Source organism: Protobothrops mucrosquamatus, unplaced genomic scaffold (genome assembly GCF_001527695.2).
Source record: "Protobothrops mucrosquamatus isolate PMUCROS unplaced genomic scaffold, P.Mucros_1.0 scaffold551, whole genome shotgun sequence".
NCBI classification, from domain to species: Eukaryota; Metazoa; Chordata; class Lepidosauria; order Squamata; family Viperidae; genus Protobothrops; species Protobothrops mucrosquamatus.
The window spans coordinates 303,397-322,797 of NW_015386855.1; the positions used below are offsets into that span (position 1 = coordinate 303,397).

General features: G+C 37.0%; 1 protein-coding gene across 1 annotated transcript in view; it reads right to left on the bottom strand.

The window, feature by feature from the left end:
• FOXP2 (forkhead box P2) overlaps positions 1-19,401 on the bottom strand; it is a 278,095-nt gene that overhangs the window by 68,741 nt on the left and 189,953 nt on the right. The window contains exons 8-9 of the mRNA XM_015817103.1: positions 12,838-13,051; positions 3,488-3,592 (exon numbers count right to left, since the gene is read on the bottom strand). Of these exons, the coding sequence (XP_015672589.1) occupies positions 3,488-3,592; positions 12,838-13,051 (319 nt within the window). The remainder of the gene's footprint in view (positions 1-3,487; positions 3,593-12,837; positions 13,052-19,401) is intronic.

Here is a 19,401-nt window from a genome sequence, read left to right on the forward strand (position 1 = left end):
TCTTCAAGCTTTCCTAGCTGTATAGACTGAATCCCACCTTCGTCGCCAGTGTTAAGTCCGGAGAATAATGGCGCTTGAGACGAAGCATTTCTAACAAGTCTTTATTCTCTGCTTCCAATCTACGAACAACCCGAGCAGAGGCACGCAGGCCTCTATTTATACCTTCTGATCCCCGGGCAAATCCAACCAATCATAAGGCAGTCTTTTCCTGCCTTGCGCATGTGCGCAAGGCCGGCGCCACTCAGTCTGGTCCCGGGCAGCTTTTGCAAATGCCCGGGACTCTTGCAACGTCCCAAGCCTGCTTTTGCAGGCTCAGGACACAACAAGTTAAGCTTACTATATACATTAGAAGTATATTCAGTCTATTACCAGGATATTTCTGAAACAAAAACTAAATTTGGACAGCATTCTTCATGAATATTTTATTTCAGTACAATATACTAGCACTAGGTCTATTAATAAGTATCATGCCAGAACTTACAGCATTCTTGGAAACAGTACATAGGAGCAAGGCTTTGAAAACTACTGCCATTAGACATGTAATGCCCTATATCAGGTGTGTCAAACTGCCAGCCTGAGGGCCGGTTGCATCATATGGAGGCTGCGCCCATCCCAGCTCCAGCAATGCAAAAAAAGTCGCAATATATTGCAACACATCACGTGATGTGGCAATTTTGACACATGCGCCCTATATAGTTAGAGGATTGGAGAAAATTTAGCTTGTTCTTTGGCTTTAAATTGAAACTGAATTGATATAAAAGGTTTGTTTTTTTAAAAATTAAAGTGGGTCTTTGCAGTGAAAGAGACTAAGAGGACTATATACAAGCAGATTCAGATGACTGCAAAGCATATCACCATTTCAAAAAGAAAGACGAATTTTATGTCTTTTTAATTTTGGATTTAAATCTAATAGAAAAGCTCAATAATGTATGGAGGCTTTTCTTTGGGACCACAATGAATCCTATGATTTCTAGGTTGTATACAGTCCACAAGAGCACTTTGGCTTTGTAGATCAAGGTATGGGACAATGATAGAAAATTAAGCATTGAATAGCACATGGAAATGAGATATACTGTACATTTGACCAGCCTATTTTAGAAAGCAGAAAGTGATGTCATGGGTGACAATTTCTTTTGACAATAAGCAGAAATAAATAGCAACAGTGATAAACAAGGCATATTTTATCATTAATCTAAAACCTATTATAATATATTCTAATTATTAAATCAGTGTCTTACAAAATAACTGTAAAAGCAAATGTCAAAATAATTGTGAAAGGACTAAGCCAAAGACTAATATAATTACACTCTGGGTGAGTAGAAGTATTTATACAAATTGGGTTTTTTGGATAAGAAAAAAATGGAGCTAAGCCAGTTACAACACTTTTATCAATTATGCTTAGAACAATATATGGTGTATATGGGTTACTTTCATCTGGAATAATTTTCAGCAGCTTAATTAAATCCCAGAGGCAAACAGTATAACTTCTTTAATCTATAAACAGAAATATTACAGATCATAGTATGTAAAGTATGTATGTAAACTTGCAGGCATATGAAAATAGCACTTTTTTCTAAAGCCATTATGAGCTTTATGTCTATGCTCTGTTGTTAAACTGCTGAGTCTATCTCCCCATGGCTGTATACCATTTGTAAACAGTCCTTTCTGACATTTATACCAACATCCTGGCAACAAAGCAGTGCAATTTCAAATGAGCTAATTAACTTAATTGTTGATGAAGCATGAAGCAGTTCATTCAACCTGTTAGTTGCACCATGACAACATAAGAGCATCAGCTTGTGAAGTTACTCATCTATATAAACCTACCTATAACTTTTCATTAGGATTCTTTGTTCACTAAAGCCCTGCATGACTGTTTTAGCAAAGTGACTCCATTTGGCTTAAGTCCTTTCACAGTACACAGAAAGAAAATATAAGATAATTACACAAACTTTATAAAATTGTTGGATAGTTTGCTCTTAATTTTATTTTGCTTTGATGTTACTCCTAATTTTAAACATACACGCCACCCATTCATGCTGAATGCAAACAAATATGTTGGATTTTTATTCTATACTTCATAGTATGACAGGATACAAATTTAAACAAAGGGTTAAATTAAAAACATGATAATGTGGGATGATAGAGAACCTGTAATTCTCTAATGCACGCTTTATCTTCTCAAACATGTCATTAAATGTTTGGAATTACTGCTTATATGTTCTAGCTACGCTTACATTTTTCTGCATTTGTGCCAATAAGGGATTATTCTAAGGAATAGTGGCATTAGAAAAGTGGGTAGTCATCTTATAAATTTCCTACTAACTGATTTTTCACCCAGAATGTGAAGAATATTCTTACAAAATATTTGTATTCAACATATGTAGCAATATCTATGGTATTCTGGTTGAGGTTTTTGCTATCCCTTCACATTTGTTGGATTGAACATAGTATTGCAACATTTCCTTGTGGAAAAGTGGCATAGAAATTAAAACTGAATGTATTTCTCTCATGCTCCCAGTTTTCCAAAGCAAAAGAGGAATGCCTATGAGTAAGGACTCTGCATTCATTGCAAGATTAAGAAGTAGTGCCCTCATGAAGCCTTGTTCCATGCAGGTTGTAGTCCCAGACTAAAGTAAGTAGGAACTTTGGTCATCATGTTCTATAAAGGTGCTGGAGCTCCAAGCAGTGTTTGCAAGCCAAGAAACCAAAACGGTAGCTGTTGCAGTATGACCAAAGCCCTGCCACTTTGCATGGATGTGTGATATCAACACATGTACAAAAGGGCAAAGTTTTGATCATGCTGCTGTGATGGCCAACTTAATTTTGGAAGGGACCTTCCAAATACCATTTTTAGAAACTTAATAATGGAGTGTTCCAATAATGGAGATTTCTTTGAAAGCTAAGTTTAAGAACTGATGAATAAATTCACACTTCATAGTAAGAACAATGATTGTTCATGCTAATTAAGCATCCTTATTTCTTCCACCAAGATATCATCTATAGTGCTGAATCTAGTGGTGGGATTCAGCCAGTTCGCACCAGTTCGGCAGAACCGGTAGCTAATTTTTTGTTGCCCAAGCCCAGAATGGATTTTCGGAAGCGGCATCCACACAGAGAACCGGTTGTTCACATATTTGAATCCCACTACTGGCTGAATCCCATTCCCATCAACATCTAGAACACTGCCTGAGGCCCACAGGCCCATAGCTGTTCTAACTCTTGTAGGTAGTATAGTTGAGTACAAGTTATTTTCTAGGAAAATTTCTGTAAAGAGGTAAATTAAAAACCATGCTACTAAAAGTCTTTAGAATTATTTTAGATGAAAGAAAGGGGAACAATTCTATTTGTGGAATAGACTTTGGTGTTCTACTTGTGATATATTTTGCCAACTAAACCAGTAACAGCAGCAATGCCATATATTTACAGCTCAGTTTTATGTCTTTGTAATCTTATAACCTATAATCAAACTCAAAAACCAACTTACTTTAAAAACTGTCCAAAATCTTCACAAATGCTTTCACATCCAGGCCATTTGCAAACTCCATGCCCATAGAGAGTATGAGAGGCTCCAGACTCCTCATGTGATGAGCTGCAGTAAAAGAATATGGCATAAGATTCATCTCAAAAGCATAGCACTTGAATTTGACAGGTTATGATAAGGCTCAAAAAGGCCAAAACAGTAAACCTATGATAATAAAAAAAAATTAATTGTCCTGCTGAAGTTTCAATTGCAAGTTTAAATCAGATCAGAGAAGAAAAAAACCAAAAATGATTGTTTATAAAAATGAAAAGAAATACTGTACTGCATGGTATGCTCAGTTTTATTTTTGACTTCAAATTAACATTTTGCCTATAAATAAAATGTAATAATAATAATAATAATAATAATAATAATAATAATAATAATAATAATAATAATAATAATAGTAATAATATAGACTTAATCAGTTTTGATAAAATGCACTGTATTTTCAGTCTTTTGTTTCACAGTTGAGACAAAATATTCTGAATTTATCCCATCCTTAGAATGAACTGTACTGATTCAAACTGTTCTGAATTACAATTGTCCTCTTTTAGTTTAGTTGCTTCTTCTCAGCCTAGGTTCAGCCATGCTTCTGTTGAAGATGGATGGGAAGGCCTAGATGCTTAGGATAACAGAGTTGGAAGGGACCTTGTAGGTCTAGTCCAACCCCCCACCCAAGCAGGAGACCATACATCATTTCTGACAGATAGTAGTCCAGTTCTTCTTGAAAGCTTCCAGTGGTGAAGCTCCCATAACTTCTGAAGGCAAGCGGTTCCATTGGTTAATTGTTCTCACTGTCAGAAAATTTCTCCTTATTTCTAGGTTGAAGCTCTCCTTGATCAGTTTCCATCCATTATTCCTTGTTTGGCCTTCAGGTGCTTTGGAAAATAGGTTGACCCCCTCCTCTCTGTGACAGCCCCTCAAATATTGGAAGACTGCTATCATGTCTCCCCTGGTCCTTCTCTTCACTAGACTAGCCATGCCCAGTTCCTGTAATCATTCTTCATATGTTTTAGCCTTCAGTCCCCTAATCAACTTTGTTGCTCTTCTCTGCACTCTTTCTAGAGTCTCAACATCATTTTTTATAGTGTGGTGACCAAAACTGGTTGCAGTATTCTAGGTATGGTTTTACTAAGGCTTTATAGAGTGGTATTAGTACCTCACATGATCTTGATCGAATCCCTCTGTTAATGCAATTTAGGATTGCATTGGCTTTTTTGGCTGCCGCCGCACACTGTTAGCTCATATTTAATTGATTGTCCATTAAGAACTCCAAGAACCCTCTCACTGTTATTAAGCCTGATTTCACCCAATCTATATGTATTTTTGGTTTTTCTTGCCTAAGTGTAAGACTTTACTTTTCTCTAGACTGAATTTAATTTTGTTAGATAGGGCCCAGTGTTCAAGACTCTCAAGATCCATCTGGATCTTGAACCTATCATCTAGGGTGTTGGCTATTCTTGCCAGCTTAGTATCATCTGCAAATTTGATAAGTTCCCCTTCTATTCCCTCACCTAAGTCATTTATGAAGATGTTGAGGAGTACTGGGCCTAGGACAGAACCTTGTGGTACTGCTTACTTCCCTCCATGTAGAAATAGTACCATTAAGGACTACTCATTGAATAAGGTTTGTCAGCCAGTTAAAAATCCATCTGATGGTGATGCTATCTATCCCACTCTTTTTTAGCTTTCCAAGAAGTAGGTTGTGGTCTACTTTGTTGATTGCTGAAGTCTAAGTATACTATGTCCACAGCATTTTGCTGGTCTACAAATTTAGTCACTTTGCCAAGGAATGAAATAAGATTGGTTTGGCATAATCTGTTTTTAACAAACCCATGCTGACTTTTAGTTATTATTTTACTTGTTTCTAGATGTTTGCAGATGTGTTTTTTGATTAGCTTTTCTAGTATCTTCCCGGATATTGATGTTAGGCTGATTGGTCTATAGTTTCCAGGGTCTGTTTCCCCCCCCCTTTTGAAGATGGGAACCACATCAGCCCTTTTCCAGTTCTCTACTAGTTCCCCAGTGCTCCAGAATTTTTTAAAAGATATGGTACAGTGGTTCTGAGATGACATCTGCAAGCTCCTTTAGAACTCTGGGATGTAATCCGTTAGGTCCCGGAGACTTACATTTATCAGGATCAGATAGGTGTTCTCTTACCATTTTTTTTTTTGCTTATTTTAACTTTTATTTCTAGTCTGTCTCTTACAGTTATGTTTTTGGTAGGTTGGGCTATAGTTTCTTTTTGCATGAAGACCAATGCAAAAATGAGTTAAGCAGATCTGCTTTCTTTCTGCTGCCTGTTACTTCCTTGCCATCTTCTCAAGCTTCCTCCTTCCGTTATATATTCAAGATGGACAATATTTAATATTCATTGCTACGTATATGTAGGGATGTGGGTCTATACATATGTTGTTCATAGTATGTTTAGGTGTGTGTCATGTATGTGTTTCACTTTGAAAGCGGGCAACTAAATTTCATTTTTGATGTGTGCCATTGTGCCCACAGTACAAAAATGACAATAAAGGTTATCTTATCTTATCTTATCTTATCTTATCTTATCTTATCTTATCTTATCTTATCTTATCTTATCTTATCTTATCTTATCTTATCTTAGTGGACCGACTATTTCCCTGATTTTTTTCTTGTTATTTATATGTTGAAATAATTTTTTTTATTATCTTTGACTTTTGTTGCAAGTCTTTGTTCATTCTGAGCCTTTGCTTTCCTGACTCCGTCTTTGCAGATTCTGGCTATCTGCTGATATTCTGCCTTAGTTATGTGTCCCTCTTTCCATTTTTTGTAATTGTCCTTTTTGTCTTTCAGTGTATCAGAGAGATCATTGTGCAGCCGTGCTGTTTTTTTCTTGGATTTCTTGTTTTTATTTTTTCAGCAATTCTATGCTGGACTGGGCTTTTATGATTGTATTTTTCAGAGTTTCCCAAGCTTCTGGAGTTATTTTCCCCTTTAGGATTTTCATCCAAGGAATCTTTACCAAGTTCTCTCTGAGTTTGTTAAAATCAGCTCTTTTAAAATCTAAGACTCTGGTATCATTATGTTCTATTGCTTGTGTTAGTATTATATTGAATTCCAGTATGACATGGTCACTCTCACCCAAGGTTCCTACAATTTCAACTCCCTCTATCACTTCTTTTCTGAATTAAGTCCAGTATGGCTGTCCCTCTAGTTTCCTCCTCTATCTTTTGGACAACAAAGTTGTCAGCTAGGTTGGTCAGGAACCTATTAGATTTCGATAGGGTGGGTTCTTCAGGGGAAGGAAATTAGCAAGTTTTAAAGCTCAGAGCCTGAAGTGCCTGATTTGTCTGTGATTTGCTACCATAGAGAGAGAACCAGAACTGTTGCTGTAACCGCTGACAAATTACTGGAATGGATTACTATTGCTGCCACAGATGGAGAATATCTAGTTGTCTCCCACAGAAAATTCCCCATCCCATTTTGGAGCCCTTTAAGAGTGCTTTTATTTTTAGTTCTAAAGCAATAAAATATATAAGGGGGACAAATCTCTCTATCCTCTTCTTTTCAACTCATACCCCTTAAAAAATAAAAATACATTTTTCTTTCCACTTCCAAGTATAGCCAGCTTGCTTATATGCGGAAAATTTATATTTCCAATTAGATGTTTTGTGTGTATACGATGTTGCTTACTCAGTTGAACCTCTTTATACTACTAAAACTTTTGTGTCTGTTTGTAATCTTCAGTTGTGTGAAATTGGAAAGCACAGGGCAACAATTATTAAACCAAGGTAACTCAAATGCGCTAACCTAGAGAATATGAGGATACATCTCTCCTGTGGGACTTAAATTTGGGAAAGCTATAGCTGTTTCAGCACCATTGCAATTTCTGACTACACTTCCCAGAAATTCCTTTTTGTCTTTCAGTCCCTTTCACGGTTACTATTTTTGAGCAAGGTCTCACCTAATCTGTACTTATATTTTTGATTTTTCCTGCATAAATGAAAAACTTTGCTTTTCTCCACTTTAAAATTCATTTTGTTGGCTAGGACCCAGTGTTCCAGTTTGTCAAGATCTTTTTGAATCCTAATTTTAGATTGTTAATGTAGTTTATTTTTTATTTTATTTTTTTTAATTAGTAATAATAATGTTTAATATGTTTGTTTAGAAGAGAGCTAAAGGATGTTATAGAATTGTTAACTTAAGGGTGATATAATTTAAGACAGAGTATAATTATTGTATTGTTAACCCTGTGTGTGGCTCTGGGAAGTCGGGGGGGGAGGGAGGGGGGTGGGGGAGGGTGGATTTTGGGGAGGAGGGGAGTTATATTGTAAAACTTTTACAAATTTTCAATTAAAAAAAAAAAAGATCTTTTTGAATCCAGATCTTGTTTTCTGGGGTGTTGGCTATTCCTGCCAGTTTATTGTCATCTGCAAATTTGATGAGTTTCCCTTCTATTCCCTCATCTAATTCATTGATGAAGATATTGAAGAGTACTGGGCCTAAGACGAAACCTTGTGGTACCCCACTGCTTACTTCTCTCCATGTGGATGTAGTATCATTGAAGACTACTCATTGAGTATGGTTTATCAGCCAGCTACAAATATATCTGGTGCTGATGTTGTCTATTCCACCTTTTTCTAGCTTACCAAGCAGTAGATTATGGTCTACTTTGTTGAATGCCTTACTGAAATCTAAATATACTATGTCCACAGTGTTTTGCTGGTCCACTAATTTGGTCACTTTATCAAAGAATGAAATAAGATTGGTTTGGCACGATCTGTTTTTAACAAACCCGTGCTGGCTACTAGTTATAACTTTGTTTGCTTCTAGTTGTTCACAGATTGTTTTTATTGTCTTTTTCAAGACCTTCCCAGTTATTGATGTTAGACTAATTGATCTGTAGTTTCCTAGATCTGTTTTTTTTCTTCCCTTTCTTGAAGATGGGAACCACATCAGTCCTTCCCTGGTGCTCCAGGATTTTTGAAAGATATGGTGTAATGGTTCCGAGATAACATCTGCCAGCTCCTTCAGAACTCTGGAATGTAATGTCAGGTCCTGGTGATTTATATTCATCAAGGTTGGATAGGTGTTCTCTTACCATTTTCTTGCTTATTCTAATTTTTTTTTCTAGTTTGTCTTTTGCAGCGTTTTTTTTTGATATGTTGTGCTATAATTTCTTTTTGTGTGAAGACTGATGCAAATAATGAGTTAAGCAGCTCTGCTTTCTCCCTATTGCTTGTTACTTTCTTGCCATCTTCTCTCTTTAGTGGACCTACAGTTTCCTTGACTTTTTTCTTGTTATTAATATGTTGAAAGAAACTTTTTTTATTATCCTTGATTTCTGTTGCAAGTCTTTGTTCATTCTGAGTCTTTGCTTTCCTGACTTCGTCTTTGCATGTTCTGTCTGTCTGCTGATAATCAGGTTTGGTTATATGTCCCTCTTTCCATTTTTTTGTACTTGTCCTTTTTGTCTTTCAGTTTGTCTGAGAGATCTTTGTGCAACCATGCTGGTTTCTTCTTGACTTTCCTGTTTTTATTTTACAGTGGTATTGTGCTGGATTGGGCTTTTATGATAGCATTTTTCAGAGTTTCCCATGCTTCTTGAGTTGTTTTCCCCTTTAGGATTTTCCCCTCTAGGATTTTCTTTCCTAGGCTCTCTCTGAGTTTGTTAAAATCAGCTCTTTTGAAGTTTAAGACATTGGTTGAATTATTTTCTATTGCTTGTGTTTGCATTATATTGAATTCCAGTATGACATGGTCACTTTACCCCAAGGTTCCAGCAACTTCAACTCTTTCTATCACTTCTTCTCTATTAGTAAGAATTTACTTCTAGTTCCCTCCTCTACCTTTCTAGATGACAAAGTTGTCGGCTAGGTTGGTTAGGAATCTGTTTGATATTCCACTAGCTGCAGAGTTGGTCTCCCAGCTGATATCTGGGTAGCTGAAGTCTCCCATTACTACTTATCACTACTTATCTACTTCAAAGGAAGAAGCGGCATACATCTAACAAACCCCTGATGCCCAATCTAACCAGAAACAGCACCATTAAAACTGAGCAATCGATTTCTCCCCCTAGATGGAAATACACAGACCCACAACCTCCCCCTCAAAGAAAACATGCAGACACCTAGCAAAGAAACAACTCCAAATATCCCTTAAAAGTCACATCAACATACACACCTGAGACAAAGAAAAGCACCTCAGACTGCACACACCCCCCCCAAAAAAAAAGAAGACGAGTGCTGGTGATATTAGATTCTATTCTCAAAGGAACAAAATCAGCCATCTGCAGACCAGATATACAATCCAGGGAGGTATGTTGTCTCCCTGGAGCAAAAATCAAAGACATGGCTAAGAACCTAACCAAAATAATTAGGGCCACAGATTACTACTCACTCCTATTCCTTCACATTGGGACGAATGACACAACAAGGAACCTGAGCACAATACTGAGAGACTATAAGCAACTAGGCAATAAAGTTAAGGAGCTAGGAGCACAAGTAGTGTTCTCATCAGTACTCCCAACAAAAGGCCAACACCCATTGAGGGAAAAAGAATTCCAGACATAAACCACTGGGTAAAGGTTGATGTCGCCAAGAAAAATTTGGTTTCCTGGACCCTGGACTGCATTTCCTACGCAATGGACTCTTGGCAAGGGATGGGCTGCACCTCATGGAAACAGGGGAAAATGTACTTGGAAAAAGACTGGCCCAACTCATTAGAAGGGCTTTAAACTAAAATTGAGGGGGAAGGGGGAACAATCATTAGAATCTCTAGAACACAAAACCAATCATAAATCCCAAGAAAACAAATCAAACAAAGAGGTAGGGAGTGATGAGAAGAAGAAAAAAATCAAACAACAATCAGGAGATCCAGAAAACATACCCACAGACAGACATAAAAGTCTTAGATGTTTATATACAAATGTATTTGAAGGGCTGCCACAAAGAAGAGGGCATCAAACTATTCTCCAAAGCACCAGAGGGCAGTACAAGAAACAATGGTTGGAAACTGACCAAAGAGAGAAGCAACCTGGAATTAAGGAGAAACTTCCTAACAGTGAGGACAATTAACTAGTGGAACAGCTTGCCTTCAGAAATCATGGGCGCTCCATCACTGGAGATTCTATTCTATTCTATAATGAAGACACTATCTTTAAGTTTAACCTAGTGGATGCTCAAGTACACACGTAGCTGCCAAAGAGATTCAGCTACAAAGAGCAGTAATAGGTAAATTGTGTCACTGAAGGTATAATTTACAATGAATGAAGCCATCAGAAAAAAGGTAAATATTTGAAGGCATTAGACCTGATGCAACTATTGAAATTATGGCTTTGTATAACTAGTCCTTTAATAGAGTGGATGATGTAAACTTTAATGCCACTCTAGTTGTTTCTCCTTGACTAGGATCTTCTTGCACATTAGCAGCCTTCTTTATATCACCAAAGTAGTTAGAAAATAGTAGGTTCTGGCAAATGCAAGAATTCATATCAGACATTTAGTTGAGTTGAAGTAGAAGTTACATGTCATCTCAAATAGAATAGAAAGTAAGTGAGGCCATGGCAACCAGGCTTGAGAGCTGGCTATAAGGGCAGCTACACTTCAGCTATAGTTTCATGATCACAAAATTCATAGATAAACATGCATAAGTTGTTCTTGCAGGTTTTTCCCATGGTATTTAGAGAACACTTGAACAAATGGGGTCTGAGAACAGCACAACCTAATTTGCAAATATCCACCATTCAGTTTCCCCTCTCCATGATCCAAATCCCATGGCATGGTCTCTTCCATGCATAATCCAGTCATTTGTTTGTGGCAATAAATAAATAAAGCTGACCATGGTTAATGGCCTGGTTGGATTAGATAGGTTGTAGGGGCAGAGACCCTCTTTGAGGGAGATGGGCAGCTTAGAAATGCAAAATATTAAATAAATAAATAAACAAACAAATAAATGTGTGTGGTGTGTACTTTGTGCTAGGCAGAATAATACTCATGGATGCATATCTGCCTGATAGACACGTCACTACTTTTACAGCATCCCCTCTTTACCTCGGGATTCATATGTTTCTAGTAAATGCAGGTAAAAGAAGACAAATGTGTCCAATATACTTTGCATACATTGTACTTCATATAAGGATGCTGCTACAGCTACTGTAAGTTGTAAGCTATATATGTGACTACTTCTGTGCCAGTTAACTAATACATTGAGATGTGAAGTGTAAATGATCTAATTTTCATATTGATGGTAAACTTCAGGATGCATTTAAAACTGACTGTCCACAGTTATTACTGTAAGTAGTTTGAATTCAAATGGACATATGATTCCATTTAATTAACTTTGTTGAACATAGCCATGGCACTACCACCTCTGCAAACTTCATAAATGTTGTAAGCTACCCAGTTTCGCTTGACAGTGAGATGGGTGGCATATACATTTACTAAATAAATAAAATAAAAGAATAAATAAATAGATAAATACCATTGAGGTAAATCCTAGATATATCCTGGATTAGAATTACACTATCATACCATATGTTTATAGTCTTGTTAAAACCCTTATATGTTTCAGAAATGATGTTATGCTGTAATAAAAGAATATCAATACCAGATAGATTCCCTTGTTAGTTGACTAATTACAAAAGACTGGCATTAGTGGCTTGGATCTAGAATCTCAATCCTAAAATGATGTACTTGGATAGAATAAGTTCATCTGGATCCAGTCCAATGTCCACTAGCAATTAAAAATTTTGATCAGAAGAATTGGTTGCTATTTATCACCAGTGGCACACTGGTGGTATGATGTCCTTTAGTTTCAGTGTGGCTTTTATGTGATCCTTAAACAAGATCACTTAAATAAAATAAGTCCAGTTTTATGTAGTGGCTTGAAGAGGTGGAGATCAGGCTTTAAACTTAATGTGGCTGAATGAATCTAGTCCTTTCACAATCTCTTAGTTTAACCCTCTAAGGATAAAGAGGGTAGCAGTTCATGTATGCTGAATTATGCTCTTGGAGGAAGAATAGGGTAGAAATAACATTTTTAAAATTACATTGCATGATTGTCTTATTTATATAATCCCTCTTTTAGGGTCATCCTTGTGTGCTTTAAGGCAGAAAAAACATATCCAAAGAACAGTAACAAATCCCATAAATCAGACAGGGAAAGTATGATAGTTCTCTTCATTGGTTAAAACTGTTTAAAATAGTCAATTTTTAAAACTAAATCAAAATGACTAGATTCAAAGCAACATTTTGCTCAATTTTAAGTTGACTTAATTGTGTGAGCGATACTGATGAATATTTATACCAGATGAAAAAGCAGATGAGTTCTCTTATTACCTGTCTCTTCTTGCATTTAAAACTGATGACTGTCCATTCACTATGGACTGATGAGTTATTGGTGGCGATGCTTTGGAAGTGGTAGAGGAGGTAGTAGAAGAAGAATTGTTAGTAGTGAGGTCTAGCCCACCATGCTTAATGCCATTGTCTTCCATATTGTGAACTCCAGTAACTTCTTTCCATAACTGCTGAATCTCAGCAGGACTTAAGCCAGCTATAAAATGAAAGAGAGCTCCAATAATATAAGAAAGTGAGAAGTTCATGGATTGTTAATGGATTAATGCTAACAATAAAGATGATATAGTTTCCCAACGTATCAACATGTAGTAAAATACAATTTCATTTTGCCAAATTTCAATTAAAGTCAATTAAAAGTCACCAACCTACATAATATAATCTCTCTTGAAACACTTGTTCAGGGATCAAAGGAGGAAGCTACAACCAACAAAAGCAACTGCTATTTGAAAAACAAGTGTTAAAAGAAATATTTAAATGAGATTTTCCATAGCTTTTGGAATATTTTCTTATTTCTGAAGTATGGCTAAATGTATACTGTATATCCAAAGTTCACAACTGTCTTTACAAAACTGAAATGGAAAACTAAAAATGAAAAGTGGCTTTAAAACAAATGCTAGTATTCACAAGCTCATTTCAGAAAAAAATACAAGAAGGAAACTAAAGATTTTAATAACATTAAGGGCAGAATTTCAGCTAATAGGTTATTTTTGTCTCATGAATTAAATTTGCATTTAATTTAAAATTTCAATCAAAAAAACATTTCTAAAAGGAAATTGTTTTACTAGAAGAAAAATACTTCAATGGTCATTGCTCCAAGTATGCCACTTCAGCAGGGAAGAAATGAGAGAAATGAATAGCAAGAGTCTTACAAATTAGCATATCAAGACATCCAGCATTACTTTGACCAAATATACATAACACATTTCTGATCATTTTAGGGTATTTTTTGGCCATATACAAAAACAAACACTGAAGATCCCTAATATCTGAAGCAAATATATACATTCTATCCTCTCTTTTACTATTAGGAATGTTTTCAAAAATGCAGTATTTCATTTCAATTATTCAAATGGACATCATTAATTTTATAAGCAAGACTAATATTTTATAAGCAACTGCATGTCAATAATGTTAAATAAAGTTGAATATTACTTTTAGAAAAAAGAAACATTTCAGTGCAGGCTTGCCTATCTTTTATCAGAAATTTGTTCCATAAAAAAGGAGATTGTCACCATAAGCATCTTCAGACAAGGCAATAAAGACCGACAAAATTAGCTTCACAGTATAACAATGCAAAATCTAGCATTTAGGTATTTTGGTATGATGCCACAATACAAGTATAAAAGGGCGGAGCTTGCACTGTGAAGTCACAATTCACTTTTCATCACTTGGCCTTCAACATGGTTAAGAACAGATGTCTATGGTCACTATGAAGTCTTCTAGCCACTCAGCAGCAGAACAGCTCCATCAGAATGAAAAAGTGTTGAGGCTATAAGGAAGCAGATAATCCCTTAAATATTATTGATTAGAGCTTTTTAGGACACCTCTCCCCAAACAATGATTAATGTCTAATTGGCAGTCAGGTCATAGTTGTCAGCACACAACCAATAAATATGAACTTAAGGAGCTTAGTACATTAATTGTGTACAGGACTGAAATATGGAATCACACTTAGTTAGAACTATTCAAGAGAAGTGTGATAATAATCTAATATTGAGGTTACTAATGAATAACTATTGTGACAAGGCAACTGTGTCTCTCATACCAACTATTTTGATACAAAAGTTCTTTGCTCTCTGAAGATAAATCAACAAGCACACTCTACTAAATACCAATTCAATCAATTCCTATACTGAAACAAAGGGATGTCAGTTTTACCAGGATTCACATTTACCTTATTTGCTCACTGCTGCACTGAAGTAACCCATTTTAGTTGTGAATTACCTGAATCAGAGAAATAGAGCTGCCATTCACTAATGTATTGATAATATCTCATTCTAAATCCCCCAACAGCCATTCCCAGAAGCTTCATATAGACAATAAAGAACATTTGGAACAAAACATCTTGGCAGATCCTCATAGATGCAATCTTCCAATACCAACTCTCTGAAACCAACTTTGAAAACAGAAGTGTAACAACTGCAACATAATGCTTCCCATTTCTGGCTTATCTGCAATTCTAGAGAAATTGATCCAAACAATCAATTTCTTTCAAAAAGCTGCTGACAGATGAAATAGAAATAGCAATATTAGTCCCCTACCCCTAGTCCTTTTTTTACTAAAGGTCCTCCATTACACTGAACAAGAATACTTTCTCTTTCAAAATTTGATCCCAAATTAGAAAGGATACAGATGACCAATGTCCACCCAAAACACTGGCTACCACAATGCCAACGGAACACAGAAGAAGGCATTTTTTAAATCTACAACTGTATACCAAGTAAGATTAGGATGTAATTGACTGATCAGAGTGTACGGTTTGGGTACCATCTGATGCAGTGTAACTATAATCTGATTGATGGCCCTTAAATCCTGACAGAAAGGACAAGAGCCATCGGGTTTTTTGACAGATCATATTGGTGTATTGTAAGGGCTAATGACCTCCTTAATGAGCCCATTAGGAAGGAAGTTCTCAATAATAGGTTCCAAGCCCTGCAACGCTTCAACATTGATAGGGTATTGGCACACAGAAACAGACTGTGAATCTCAAAAGAGGTATTTCAACAGGGAATGCTTTAATAGCCCATCCAGTAGACAGTTGTGTATTGAGCAGGATGCCCCGGTGTCAATAAAAAATGGCACAGATCTCCCTCCGACTTGGATTTTTACTAGGAATGCAGAAGAAGGGGTTTGTGAAAGGGCTGGGAGACAAAAGTCCCCCTGCCCGTGATTCCCCTAATACTGTATCTCTGACAAGAGATGGGGTGTGGAGCAGACTGGGTACACAAAGGGCATTCCCTATTCAAGTGGGTAAATTTCTTGCAGATCCTGCATTAGCTATGCTGCAGGGAAAACAGTTGTAGTTGATTATTCTGAGTAGCCTGAAACCTGGAGATCATTACCTTATTCCTGACAAGACCACCTTGCCCAACTGTTCCGTGATAAGCACTTCCTCCCCTCCCCCATTTCCTAATGTTCCTTTCTGTAGGGCTTGGGCAAGCAGCACAATACTGCATTTTTTCTCCTTCTTGGCATTCTTAGCCTCTACTTCAGGTCTAGCAACATAAACTCTGCAGGCCACTTCTAGCAGCTTTTCCATTTTTTTTCAGTGGAAGCGCTATCCAATATTTGCATTTTCTGCTTGATATCAGGGGCACTACTTTGACCAATAAAAGGCATATTAACCAAGCAGTGGTTCTCTGGAACCTATGGATTCAGATCACTGTATTTCCAAAAGGCCCGAAATAGAAGCTCAAGGAAATCACTCAGGCTTTTGGAAGGTAACTGATGAATATCATATATTTGCCAAGATTCTTCTGCTTAGGGATAGCAGTTTATAAAGCATAATCCTGAAATTCCTTTAACTTTCCATAGTCTGTTGGGCCACAAGACATTCATCCCTTACAATGTAAATACCCCTGGATAGCAGTCAGAGCACTTAACAGGGGGTTACAAGCAGCTGGGATCAATTTCAAGCCTAGGCCTGGTTAACAGCGGGAATTTTATAAAGCACCACTGAGCCAACATCACTCGCAAACTATTGAAGCAAAAGAGTACAGGATTGGGTGGTTTTTTTTTTGACAAATAACACATTGCCTGACTATTTTAAGAACTTTATCAAAAATTCTGGACAAATATAGTCCTTTAACAGAAATTCAGCCATGGCTTTTGAACCCCAATATGTGCTTGCATGTAATTCTCTCAAAAGGGGCCATCACTCATATATTGAGAGATGTTTTTTTTACCATCTCACACCCACAGCTCCCCTGGTAAACAGCACCCATTTTATGAGCTCTGTGCCTATTCTGAGTGGTATATGACAGACATGATGCAGGAAACTGAGAGGGGATGACTGCATACACATACCAACTGGAAAGAGAGCCTAAGGCAGCAGACTTGGTATAGTCGGCAAGACTATTTCCTCAACCATATTTACTGTCATCCTTACTGTAGGCCCTTATATGTATAATAGCTACTTTGCTAGGAAGCAAAACAATAAACGTAATATCTCAGCTCCATATTTAATGGGATTTCCTTGCACAATTAATAACCCATCCTCTTTCCATAAGATGCCAAGGACAAGTACCACTTCAAAAGCAAATCTGCTATCAGTATAAATATTGACAACCACACCTTCTGGCAACTCCAAGGTTCTAATCAAGGTTCTACTCAAGTTCAGCTTTCTGAGCTGAAGCTCCAGCCAAGAGAGTTTCTGCTTCCACTACCTGATCTAAACTGACCACAGCGTTGTCAGTTTAAAACTGATATTTAAAACTGCTGCTATCTGTACACACATCCCTGTCTGGATCCTCAAGGGGCCAATCAGCCAGATCTGGGTACCCAGAAAACACTTCAGAAATGGTTTGAACACAATAATGTGCAATATCTTGTTTCAATTGGCGAAGAAAGGTGGCCAAGTTAAATTGAGTGCTCTGCTTTAACTGAATGTGAGTATTATCTAGAAGAACTATTTGATATTTTTCCAAGTGACTTGTCATTAGCCAATAATCTCCCTTAGATTCAAGCAAATATTTTATGGAATGGGAGGTTTCAGTAATGATGGTGGTGCAAAATTTAATTATTTGGCAGCATTTCAACATTTAGACCAATCATCAGAGTTATTAGAATCCTGATCAATATATTATAATCAATATAATATAATCTCCCCTTCATACTTTGAGTACTGCGCAAAAGAATGATAAATTAGTATAGGATAAACAGTGACAGCATATGAGTGTTGTTTATTAGGGCAATGCACTGACATGTAGGTAGGCAAACAATGTATACAACAACAAAAGAAGAGTATTAGAAAGTTGATAAAGAGCAAAAGCAGAAAAGTTTCTTCAAGCCAGGAGTAAATCCTTTCTTGGAAAGCATAAAGAAGTTTTCCTCATCTGCAGGCCCAGGAAGAATATGAGCAATTCCAGAAAGAGAGAAGGTTTTAGTTTCTTTTGCTTGGGAGAAATCAAGTAATTTATCTTGATTTTTTGAAGCACAGTTTGAGAAGCTGGAAATTTCGGCTTTTGGTGGCTGGACGACGGCCGATGGAGGCTTTTTTGCAAGCCTCCCGTCCGGGACTGCATTAAAGCCGCCGAAGCAGCATGCATCAGCTGTTTGGCGGCTTGAGCTTTCTCTTTGGGAGAAGGAGAGAGGGCGAGCTTCACTCTGAGTAGGAGTAGAGTTCCCTAATCCCCCTAGGAGCTTTCCAGGGGGACAAAGGTGAGAACTCCTCCGGAGCTCAGAGCTTTCTCTGCAGCTCGGGATGTCTTCGTTTGCAGCGAAGCCAGACGTTGTCTCCACCTCTGATATTTATTCAGATTTTTAATCGTGAGTAAACTAATCAACAGACAGAACGGACCAGGAAAATTGCACTTTGATTGATAAAAAGACTTTAACTCAGAAGACTTAAAGACATCTTTCTCAATTGTTATATTTAATCTGAGAAGAAAATGGCTGCGGGCAAGCCGTTTCTTTGTTTCAAAGGAAAACTTTCACTTCTCTTCCGGTTGTGGATTGATACATTGTAAAGACCATTTTGAACTTTTTTGAACTTAAGAAAAGTTTGGCTAAACACTTGCTGTTGTGGATTGATACTTTAAAGGACTCTTTTAAATTCAAGGAAAGTTTGGTTAAATATCTGCTGCTTTCTCTTGTTTTGCATTATACTCAGAGTGTTTTCAGAATGGCTTCTAAACGTACTTGAACTTCTGCAGTACCTAAAACAGCTATTTCTTCCCCAGTTGTGCCAATTACACAACAGAAACCTAAAACTCCTCCACCTTCGCCCCCCCCCTCTATTACTCTTAAAGATTTGCAGGAATCTTTGGCACAAGTCTCCGAGCAAATAGTACAACAAATGAGAATGGAAACAGAACAGCTTCTTAGCAAGAAAAATGATGAATTGTGTGAGAACACGTCACAAATTTTTCAAGGTTTTGCAGTTCATGTAGATCGTATAGAGGGACGGGTGGATGAAGTGGTGGAGAAAATGGAAGGAATGGAGGATAGACTGGAAAAAGTAGAAGAAGGTGTGGAAATTACTCAAAATGATATTGTAATGTCACAATATAGAGAAATGGAGCATGCTATAAGAATTAGAGGCTTAAAAGAAGATTTACAGGAGAAACTGAGGGAGGAAATAGCAGCTGCTCTGGCTCTGGTTTTTGAGTGCGATCCTGAAATTATTTTTGGAGAAATCGAAAAAGCTTATAGAGTAAATTCATGGGTTGCACGTCAGAGGAAACTACCTAGAGATGTTGTTGTTTACTTTTCCAGAAAAACACGGCGTAATGAGATTATACAAGCTTTTTATCAGCAGAGATTTCAGATTGCTGCCCAAGATGTTATACTTTTAAAGGAAATACCTCCAAAAATTTTAAGAAAAAG